The sequence below is a fragment of the Camelus ferus genome, chromosome 28, assembly GCF_009834535.1.
Source record: "Camelus ferus isolate YT-003-E chromosome 28, BCGSAC_Cfer_1.0, whole genome shotgun sequence".
Lineage (NCBI taxonomy): Eukaryota > Metazoa > Chordata > Mammalia > Artiodactyla > Camelidae > Camelus > Camelus ferus.
The window spans coordinates 1,269,878-1,281,539 of NC_045723.1; the positions used below are offsets into that span (position 1 = coordinate 1,269,878).

The 11,662-nt window shown below is 47.9% G+C and overlaps 1 protein-coding gene across 4 annotated transcripts in view; it reads left to right on the forward strand.

Annotated features, from left to right (window-relative positions):
• LONRF2 (LON peptidase N-terminal domain and ring finger 2) overlaps positions 1–10,296 on the forward strand; it is a 32,203-nt gene extending 21,907 nt beyond the window's left edge. For all 4 annotated transcript variants that reach the window (XM_032469513.1, XM_032469514.1, XM_014565164.2 and 1 more), the window contains 3 exons: positions 3,561–3,723; positions 5,016–5,165; positions 7,692–10,296. In XM_032469513.1, the coding sequence (XP_032325404.1) occupies positions 3,561–3,723; positions 5,016–5,165; positions 7,692–7,886 (508 nt within the window). In that variant the 3' untranslated portion in view covers positions 7,887–10,296. The remainder of the gene's footprint in view (positions 1–3,560; positions 3,724–5,015; positions 5,166–7,691) is intronic.
• Positions 10,297–11,662: the final 1,366 nt, after the last annotated feature.

The window sequence follows — 11,662 nt, forward strand, 5'->3', positions numbered from 1 at the left end:
CAAAGACGGCGTCCTAATCAAATGCATAATTTGCCACTTTTCTTGAAGAAGAGTTTAAGAGGATGTTGAATCTCTCTAGTGGCTCCTATGACGTGACAAAGGATAAATTCACGGCCGTCCGTGATGTGACACAGCCTGAGCTCCTGATCCTGCCCCTCGAACATCATCCCTGCTAGTCCACTGCCATGTTGTTTGCCCTTCTTTGAGTGCAGTTCACGCTTCACCCTCTGCCTGTGGTTCTCTTCCAGCTCATTGTTGTGCAGACAGATCTGGTCCAGCTTGTAAGCTCTAAGGGGATCGTTGGGCCTCCGTGAAACCTTTTCTGTCCACACGGCCAGAAGAACGTTAGTCTTACAACAACCCACGGTGCTTGGTTTTTATCTCTTTGTTTTACATCTCTGGTCTCAGGAAGATGTTCCAGATCAGCAGGCAGCTCCCCTCTAAGGGCTGCCCTGGGGACTCCGGGTCCTTCCCACCCCTTGGCTTCCTAATACCCTAGGGCTTTGTTGCTGTGGGATCGTGATGGGGTCACTGCATCCAAGGTCTAGCTGGTGGAAGGGGCCCCCGTGCTTAAGGGGGTTCTGGAGGAAAGGAGCCCACGTCAGTCCCTCCTTCTCACGCCTGCTGTGAAGGAGGCGGGGAAATGTAGTCCACCCATGTACCCAGGAAGAAGGGACAATGGACTCCTAGGGCCCATTAGTTTCCACCTGATACACCTAGAAACAGGTCTTCTTAAAGCCATATGTAGAACATTTATGGAGAAAATCACACAACTTTATTGAAAGATACTCAGGAATGGACAGAAATACCACGTTCGTGGGTGCACAGACTCCATGTCATGGAGAGAGACTCACTTTAGCACGATTGGTCTATAAATCCAAAGTAGTTCCTGTCAACATCCCAAGAAGACTTTTCATGAAATTGCTCAAGCTGCTTTTAGAACCACTGTGTGAAAGCAGAAGACCAAGACCGTGATAGTTTTAAAGAAACCAGCTGAACAAGAGGAGAGAGCATTTCTGCGGTAAACTTCCCTGTCCAAGTGAGTGCATTGTTGAAACAGACTCTAGTGATAAGAACTGTGGACTCCAAACTTACCTATAATTTTATGAGGAAAGGCAAAACTACACAATAAAGGTGCTCACACAGTGGGTCGTCCAGATGGGAAAGAAAATTTCTTCTCTGCCTTCCACTTTGTGCATAAAACAGCACACTCACATTCCCGTTGCGAAGTGTGGAAACAAAATACAAAAAAATTTAAGAGACAATATTGGGGACTATCTTTATAATTAGGAATCGTGAAAGATTTTTTTTTCTTACACAAGATGCCAAGAACACTAGCAGAGAGGAAGAGATGAATGAATTTGAATATATTCAAGTTCGATTCATCACCATCAGCATAAGCCAAGTGAAAAAACAAGTTTAGGATGTTACACTTCTAAGAGGTTTACTGCAGATGAACTGCCAAACGTAAGTTTCTTCAACCTGTCAAGGCAGAGGTTGCTCAGGGTAACCAAGGAAAGACTGGTCCTGCAGGGAGAGAGTAGACAAGAGCCCAGGCAGAGGAGACAGAAGGTGTGAGGGAGGATTCAGCCAATGTTTTTTTTCTTTTTGACAAATTTCTGATGGCCTCGTGGACAAACAGAGCCTAGAGCCCCTGGGAGCTGCAGTTTGCAGCCCCTCACAGGTGCCTGTCCGCAGACCAGACGAGATGCTCACGCCAGGCACGGGCTCTGCGGCTGAGACAGACCTCGGGGGAGCTGACCTTTGCAGGCCGTCAGCTGGGACCTGGGGCAACAAGTCCTCCTTCGAAGGGGACCTCCCTGCCATGCTGTGGATAAGAGTCCCCTTAGATAGGCAGGAAGAGTGCATTTTATCGGCCTTCTAGGCAGAGGTGTTGCAGCTCCCTGCAGGCGTGTAACTTCGGAGCTGTCACTCATCATTAATTAGTTTGAAGCTGTGTGGTGAGGTGGTTCGTTCACTTTAGAGTCAGAGCCTTGGGTTCAGATCTCGGATCTGATGCTTACTGTGCCCTTAGGTAAGCTGTTTAATTTTTGTAAGCCTCTATGTTTTTGTGAGGCTTACTTGAGTACACGTGGTAACTTGCTCTCTGTGATACTGGGCACGTAGTTGGCACGTCCAGATATGGGGGTCAGTTAATGCCGTGATTGCGGGTGAGATCACATGGGAGAGCTTCGGGGTGAAGGTACAGGTGGTCCAGGGTGCCAGCCTGGGCCCCCAGTGTGTCCAGGACCCGTGGAGGAAGCACGCTGTGAAGGTGGGGACGGGTCAGGGAGGGCGAAAGGGGGCCAGGAGATGGTGTTGGGTCAGCGACAGGTCAACAGGGTCTGCCAGCGTCATTTGTGACTGCACTTGGGGTGGTGTCAGTGTAACAGTGGGAAGGGGAGAAAGGGAGCGAAGACAGTGGCTGTGGACCACTTTCCGTAGCAGCACATTGAAGGGGCAGCCTCGGCTGGGATTGGTGGAAACGGTTTGTGGGGAGCAGAGTCTGAGTGGTCCAGGCCAGCAGGCTTTGTGCTCTTGGGGACGGTGCCTTGGCTGGGGGCTGGGGGGCTGAGGAGCCACATTTACGGTCCATCTCTCCCCACCCCTGTTGGTTTGAATGTGCCCTTTCCCTGCCGGCCCTTTGCCGCTGTCCCACACCAGTAGGTTTCATGTTTCAGGAGGAATCAGCTGCTGGTGTCTCTTGGAGAACATAACCCTGCTGCTACAGCGTAGAGATGCTGTTTCTTTTGTTTGGCTCTTTGTCCTTTAAGATCCAGGCTTTATCTAGGGGAAAAGGAAGGCCTTCCTGCATTTTATTTTATTTTATTTTATTTTTTGCATGTTTCTGCAGTATAGTCAGTTACAATGTGTCAGTTTCTGGTGTACAGCATAATGTCCCTGTTTTGTGTATATATATATACAATGAATAAATGAAAATATTCATTTTCATATTCTTTTTCATTAGAGGTTATTATAAGATATTGAATATGGGTCCCTATGTTAGACAGAAGAAATTTGTTTTTTAATCTATTTTTGTACATAGTGGTTAATATTTGCAAATCTCAAACTCCCAAATTTAGCGCTTCCCACCCTTTTTACCACACTAACCATAGTTTGTTTACTGTGTCTGTGAATCTGTTTGTTTTGTAGATGAGTTCATTAGTGTCATCTTTTTTCTTATTTTTATTTTTTAGATTCCACATATGAGTATGGTATTTTTCTTTCTCTTTTTGGCTTACTTCACTTAGAATGATGATCTCAAGTTCCATCCATGGTGCTGCAAATGGCGTTATTTTATTCCCTTTTATCGGAGTAGTATTCCATTGTATAAATGTACCAAAACTTCTTTATCCAGTCACCTGTTGATGGACATTTAGGTTGTTTCCATGTCTTGGCTATTGTAAATAGTGCTGCTATGAACATTGGCATGCATGTGTCTTTTCAAATTTGAGTTCCCTCTGGATACATGCCCAGGAGTGGGATTGCTGGATCCTTTGGTAAGTCTGTTTTTAGTTTTTTGAGGAAATCACGGTTATTTCTCCTGACTATCCTGCCAGGATTTCGGAGTATGGTTGTATGCTGGAGATAAAGGACGTCAGAACGTTTCCTGATGGGAGTTCGGTCGTGGATGCCGTTGGGATTAGCCGGTTCCGAGTTTTAAGCCACCGTCACAGAGATGGCTACAACACAGCGGACATTGAGTATCTTGAGGATGAGAAGGTGAGGTTTATTTCACCGGTGTCTGTGCCGTCGAGGTCCGCCACCTGTCTCCCTCTGCATTGTGGGAACACTTGGTCCGATTGTTACTGACAGTATTGCTTATTTCCCCCTTAATTCAGCATGTAAGTTATTTATTATCTCGCTGGATTTTTACCTGAATTAGAGCTGGTGGAAAAATCCTTTCCTGAAAAAAATTACTTCTGCACTTTGCAGAATGTGTTTATGAGTCACTGTTGTTATGTTCTGTCCCCAGGGCTTGGCAGATGTCCGTAAAGGGCAGTAGACACTTCAGCTTCCCAGGTCATGTGGTCTCTGTCACAGCCCCTCAGCTCTGCGGCTCTGTCTGAGCCACAGATTGTGCAAATGAATCGGCACAATTTGTTTCCAATAAAATGCTAGTTACAGATACAGTGAACGGGGTTTGACTTGAAAGTGGTTGTTCATCCCTGATCTGGACATTGGTATCGGCTCAGGATGAGACGTAATATAAAACAGCAGTGCTTATAAATACCTCCTAAAGCTAAATATTAACAGTTTGGATCTCTTACCCCTGAATAATTATTTACATGTCTAGTAGAAACATCAGAACATGTATTATTATGGCAGATTAACAAAATGTTTTGGAAGGATTCTCAGTTACGTTCAAAGCAGTCTTACTCATCAGTGGCCCCAAACCAGGAACAGGCCAGATGTCCAGCAGCAGGTGAATGGTTAAATAGGTTGTAGTGATTCAGTCAGTGGGACAACCTGGCCATGAAAAGAAGTGAACTGCTGACACTCAGGACAACTTTGAATGTATTGCCAAAACATTCTCTCCTGAGCCAGGAGCACAGAACACATGCTGCATGACTTAATTTATGTACCTCCAAGGACGGGCATAATGAGTCCCAGGGGACGGAGGTTGGAGAGTGGTTTCAGGGAAGGAGCTGTAATTGACTGGAAAGAGGGTGGAGGGATCCTTCCAGGAGAGGGAAATGAATTATGGTATATCTCAAATACTGGATTGCATGTGGCCAGTGAAAATTATTCATAATCACATTGTGTATGTACTTAAATGAAGAGAAAAATCTGGGTGTCACAGGTGGACAGAGAGGGTAGGTGGGTCTCCACCGTGTTAAAAGAGTGCAGATCTGTGGGTTGAGTGGGTGTCGTGTTCATAAAGCACTAATGAGCTGTCCAAGTACTGAAAGCCGGGAGCCCACGGAGCGGGTGTGTCCGCGGTCCCTTTGTGATGAACGCGTATGTAACGATGAGCTGTTGAGAAGGTCCTCTCTCTCTCCCTCCTTGACCAGGTGGAAGGTTCTGAGTATGAAGAACTCACCACGCTGCATGACTCAGTTTATCAGCAGTCCGTGTCCTGGTTTACTTCACTTCAGGACCACATGAAAGAACAAATTCTAAGCCATTTTGGGTTAATGCCAGACAGGGAATTGGAGCCTCAGGTACACTGTCCTTTTTCCTTTTGTGTTATCTCCTACTGTCCTGTGCGGAGACTCATTGTGCTGAGGGAAAACTTGGTGGTACCTACCATGCTGTTGGCTCTGTTATGGTCGTGTGTGAACCAGTTCATCGATGAACAGTCCACAGAAGCACCTAGCATGGTAGCCTGTGCCTTTGGGAGCAAAATTAATTCCAATGAATACTACACAAAGGTAATTTCTTTTCTATCAGAAATCAGTTTATTCTGATCGGTTGTCAGCTTTTGTTCCCCTCTCCCCAACATGGAAGATTTGGTAGTGATTGCGGTACACTGGTGGAAACACTCCGTGTTTGGCACATAGTATTGCCTTGTGCCTAAAGAGCAGGTGTTGGACTTCCTTGCCCTCTGTCCCATTGCTGTGGGCTTCTTTCCACGCTCCTGGGAGTGCTTTCCGTGATGTTCATTCTTAAGTGAGGCATGGGCTTCAGGTCTGTGAAGATTCTGAGTGCAGGTGACTCCCCTCCCTGCACTGGGGTGACGGGACCAGGCAGGGATGGTTTGGGCTTGTGGCTGAGAGTGTCCAGTTCCTCCTACTGTCTGTGCTCACCTGTCTTGGAGAAAGTGGGGAGCAGGGCTGGGTCTCACAGGTTGAGGGTAGGATGAAATAAATGTCTTTTGTATTTTTTCCATCCGTTTTTTTATGTTCTTTTTCTGTCTCTTGAGGGCTTCTGTCTTTTACCTGCACTTGAGTTCTGTCTTTTACAAACTCAGGACAGTGCTTTACGCCTTAAATCGCCTCTGAGTCCTTCCTAACGCCCAACTCTGTTATAACCTGTCTTCCTCCTCTGTCTCGTGGTCCAGATGCAGAAAGCAAGGCGATGAGATTAACTTGTGTTAAGAGATGAATCATTTTTTTCTAGGAATTTTTGCTTATTAGCCCAAGTAAATCTCCAGTTGTAACACATCACACTAATGAGGGGCTTAAAACAACAGACATTTATCATCGTGCAGCTCTGGCGGTCACAAGTCTGACAGGTCTCACCAGGCTGAGGTCAAGATGATGGCAAGACTTGGTTCCTTTCTGAGGGGTCTGAGGGACAGTCCACCACCTCACCTTTCTAGCTCGGAGGCTGCTGGCTTTACTCCATCCTCCAGGCCAGCAGCGTTGTGTCTCTGACTGTTCTTTCATAGTCAGTCTCCCTCTGACTGCAGCTGGGAAAAGCCCTCTTCTTGAAGGACCTGTGTGATGAGATTGAGCCCATGGGGAAAAACCAGTATAATCTCTCCATCTCAAGGTCCCTCACTCAGTCACGTCTGCTAAGTCCCTCTGGCCATAGGAGTTGCGATGGTCACAGGTTTTGGGAATTGGGGTTGAACATCTTTGGGGGACCATTTGTCTGCCTACCACAGAGGATTTAGGTCCCACATGGGAGGTGTTTTTATGCAGTGGCCCTTCCCAGTCAGCATGCTGCCAAGTTTTCCCTGGTCTGTAAGAGGAAGAGGGAAAGGGAGCTGTGAACTATAGAGAAGGCCCTTTTGTCCAACACAGGTGCCTCCCTCACAGGGACCGGGGCTGCCCTGGGCGTGGGCCTCAGTGTCAGTCCTAGTCTCTCGGTAGAATCCACTGCACCCTAAGCTGACTCCAGAGCCACCCTCCCTAGTTCCCAGATTGGATTCTGCATACTTTTGGAGTGGGGATGGAGGAGAAGCCAAGACAGTGGAAGCAAGGAGGCCTGGATGTGTTGGTTCCAGTGCCAGGCATATTGAGAACAACTTTGGCTTAGAGCTCAATCCAGAAGCATTTGGTTATGTGAGATAAAGACTGTCAGGTAGCATAATTGTGTGTGTGTGTGTGTGTGTGTGTGTGTGTGTGTATATACACACATAATAATAACTCCTTATATATGTTTAGCAATGCCTCATATACATAGATGTTTCATATATAAGTAAGTTTGTCACACTGACTTTATTATATGATTTATCTTGTGGGGAGGATATAGCTCAAGTGGTAGAGCACATGCTTAGCGTGCATGAGGTCCTGGGTTCAATCCCCAGCACCTCCTCAAAGAATAAATAAAGAAACCTAATTACCTCCCCCCCCCAAAAGAAAAGATTTATCTTGTAACACTCAAACTTGTATACATACTACTTTGGTTTTATAAATATTATGCTTTATATACCATATCTAAAACTTAAAAAAAAAAGTAACAACATTGAAAAAGAGGTAAAAATCGCGGTCCCCTCCTCTGGCTGGTCATATGCTCTGAACCAGAGCTTTGAGAGGACAGGACAGGAGTGACGAATTCATCGAGTCTCCCTCTGAAAGATGCTTCTCTTTGCAAATTCTTCCTTTTCTGCATTTCCCTACCTGTAAATGTGGAGCATGAGAGTGAACTTTTGAGTTCTGAGGGCTGAATGAATCAGACCTGAACTAAAAGGTGGCGTTTAATTCTTGCTCATGTGTCGGTCAGTGAAACAAAAGGCTGTTGGGGGAACAGGCCTGTGTGTTAGGTGATCACGCTGTGTTTTCCTCTCCGTTCTTTTGCAGAGCAATCCTAGCGGTCCTGCTTGGTCCTGGTGGATCCTGGCGGTGCTTCCGCTGGAGAGGAAGGCTCAGCTGGCCATCCTGGGCATGGTCTCGCTCAAGGACCGTCTGCTCGCCATTCGGCGAATATTAGTCATCATCACGCGTAAGATGAATAGTCGGCAGGAGCTGGTTACCAGCAGGGAGAGAAATAACTGACTTTCTCTGTGAGGGTTTCTGGAAGCTGTTGCATTTTTATGAGGAGTGCCAGGCAGGGAGGAGTAGCCTCCATCCGTCCTGCTCTGTAAAATGCACATGGTTAGGGCCACAGAATGGAACACTTAGCAGACACTGACTCCTACTCAAAAGGTAAAAGTCTGCCTGCTGGACTCTGACTCTGTACAAGGTTAGCCTGAAATTTGAAGGGAGCCTGTGGTTGGCAGACAACCCAAGAAAATCTCTTTGAAACAGATGCTTCTGGTGTGCAGTTCACTGATAACAGGGGACAACCAGGATGGGAGACAAGTGCTTTAGGTTTTGCACGAAAGAAGACTCGTTCCTAGTAAAGTGTCTTGCGGCTCTGGATGGGGACAGCATGCTTTGGTGGGTGGATGGTAAGAGGGAAATCACATTTTTATCTGAAAGCATATTTCTCAGAGGACAGGCTAATCGAAAATGTGCTTGGGTTTTGTGTGTCACTGTGACGTTGTCTGTGAAGTTGTCCAGTGCAGGGGCCGACGTTAGTCCTTCCCCGAGAGTAGCATGGAACCGGACAGAGCTGTGTTTTGTGGCCTGCAGTAGCTCAGATGTAAATTGCATGTTGTAATCAAATGAATATCAAATACAAGAAGGTGTATCTTGGATATAGAAAAATCTGAAGACGGTATAGTTGACTGGAGGATATATATTTACACACACGCAGTGAAGAATCGATAAAGGGAGCTAAGCCTGTATGTGGGTTGAGGTGTTAAGAACGCAGCCGGAATAGTGCAAAGGATCCCTTGAAAATGTAACCCTGTCTCATTAATTCAGTGGATGTGAAGCATTTAGGAAACCGTCATCTTTCTACACAGACGCACATTAGAAATTAGGCCCATCAGTAAATTTGAGGTCACCGTCCAGCCACTGATACATGAAGACATTGAAAAGCTGCTTGAAGTGGGTTATCTGTTTATGCCAGGAAAACATACTGGGAGAATATTCAGGGAGAAGGAGACGGGGATGGGATGTAAGTGTTTAACCAGCTTTTCTCCAACATCAACCTAAAGATTATCTTTGTTTTTGTTTTGAAAAGGAGTTTTATGATGATCAGACTGGGAGTTATCTATTAAAAAACCAGTGTGTGCAGTGGTCCCTGTGGGGCATATTGGTGGTATTGATTGGGAAAACCATTGGAACCCGAGGTAGTAAGTCGTTCTCGGTGGCCTAACCTAACCAGCTGGTGCATTTAGTTGGCTGCTTGGTCTGTGAGACGGATGTTCTTCACCAAGAGATGGTGAGAACAAGCCTAGAGAATGAATCACAGCTTTGAGTTTTGCTCCATTCATTCCAGGTGTGTGATGTTTGAGGTTTAAGAACTGTATTTAATGATACCAGATGTTGGTGGTTTATCAGCCCATCAAGCATTTAATTAGAAAGACTTTATCATCGCACTTGTTTTTCATTGTAGGAGTTTTCAGCAGCTGAACTCAGTACCGTCATGGGCGTGAGCAAACACTGTTCTTGTCTAACTTAGTCATAAACAGAAAATGTGAAAGTATTTTGCAATCAGATGCTTCCAGCGCCTCACAGAGTGCTCAGCTGTAGTCAGGCCTGTGTCCTCCTCACCGGTTATCTGCCTTTTTATCAATCCTTGAATCTTGCGAGATAATCCACGTACAAAGAGGGCAGCTGGAGCAGGCTGACTGGCCTCGTGTACTGTATGGAGCCCCAGGTACCATAAGAAGAGCTTCCAAATGGGCTGCAAAGTCTGCCACAGATTCATCTTTGTCCACATGACTGTGTGATAGATGAAATCAGTGAGGGAGGAAAGACTAGGGATGGCTTGGGAAAGGTCGGTTCCTGTTTAGTGAGCCCGTTGGTGGAATATCATCCTTGGGGTTTTGCCATTTGTTTCTTGCATCCGTCTGGGGCTCCCCCAGGTCCTACCAGCACGTGTACAAGCTGTCGAAGACCCTGGCAGCCCAGGGTCACAGGCCCAGATGAAGGACTATGTTCTTCCAAAAAAAACAACCTTGGGGATTCCTCCCCAGGTTTAGAAAATTCTTTTACCGCTCTTAGTTCAGTCTTTGCCCAAGGGGTGAAGGACACCTGAGGAGCTCCGTCCGCAACCTTGGGTAGTTATATGTTAAGTGCCATTTGTCTGAGAGTCTCTTTGGAGTGGAAAGGCATCTCAGACGGAGCATTAGGCAAATGTGAGCGCTCAGGTGAAAAGGGGTCGGGGGTGGGGCAGTGAGAGTCACAGCCGTCGTCACGTCTGTCCTGTCATTGTTTTTAGGCACCTTTTTTGTCCTTAGCCTTTAATTTTTCTTTATCCTTTTGTAACAAGTCTTTTAATGAAGCTGTTTTGGAATCTTGAAATGTTCTGTAAGCTCCTGCTACCGATTAAAATCAGCGTCTCATTCTGTCAGTCCAGTTTGGGGTCCTTCGCTCTCTAGTGTATTTCTTTTTTTTTTTTTTTCTTTTTTTTCTTTTTTTATTTTTTTTTTTGTTACGAAGGCGTTTAGTTTGTTCTCCTCATCAGCATCACTGATATTCTCATGGTTCACATTTCCCAGTACGGCTCCTCTTCTTACAGTAGTTAATGTGCTCTCTCACTTAGGGCCCGGGGAGGGGGGCTCGGCCCAGGGCAGGGAGGGCGGGCCATCTGTCCTGCGTGGAAGAGGTGCGGGTGAATGGGCGGCCGGGGGAGGCGGAGGGGCCCCCCCCACAGTCGTTTTTGCTTTGGTCAGTGATCCTCCACTCATGCTCCTTCCTGGCTGCCCGGGGCGGGGGTCCACGCAGCTCAGGGTTGGGCAGGGCGGGGAAGGGGGAAAGAAAAGCAGCAGGCGGCCAAGGAGCAGGGAGGGCAGGGTGGGGGGGGTGCAGGGGTGGCCCCTGGGGTAAGGCACAACCCTGTCTTTGGCTCTCCTGGTGAGGAGTTTCCTCCCCTGCACCCCTGCCCAGCTCCTCTCTCCACCCCTCACCCCCCCCCCAGACCCCTCTACACACAGTCCCGGGGCACCTCCTGGGGTTCCTGAAATGAGAGGGCTCTGCCACCCACCCAGTGCTGCAGGAGCTTGGAGAAGGAATAGGGGCGAGCCCCACCCGAGGACTAGGCAGGGAGGGGCTGGGCAGGGGCCTGCCCATGGCAAGGGGGTTGGGAGGGAGAAGACCCCAGTCCCAGAGAGCTGGCCCCCGCTAAGGCCTGGAAAGAGGGGAGCGCCTGGGGACTCCTGCTTCCTTTTGGGGTCTGGCTGGTGCCCTAGCCCACCCCTGGGCCTCAGTTGTCCCGGCGGCTTGCCAAGTGACCCAGGATATTGTGCTTTGGGATTGATGCTGGGGTGGGGTGTCTAGGCCAGGATGAAGGGGCAGGGGAGGTGCGACTAAGGTGCTTGTGCTTTAGCTGGGGGTGTCCACTCCCCCCACACACTCGGGCTGGCTGAGGGGTAGGTGCCGGGGCCAGGAAAGCAGGGTGATACTCGCCACCCTTGCAACAAGTAGATGTCAGGAAGGACCCCCTACCTGCAGGCTGGCAAGGGCTCCTGGGTAAGGGGGGAGGCCTCCAAGTCAGATTCAAAGGTCCAGCTGGCCCCTACTCCACCTCCCATAATCCCCCTGCCTCTAGAAAGAGAGAGAGAGGCTGCTGGGAGCAGTGGGCTGGTCAGACTAGGGAGGAGACAGAAGACAAGGGCCAGAGACAAAAATGTGAAATTGCTAAGAAATGACGCCCTGTGTGTGTTGGGGGGCTGGGGGCGGGGAGGTAAAAAACAGAATCCTTTGAGTTCACAAATAAA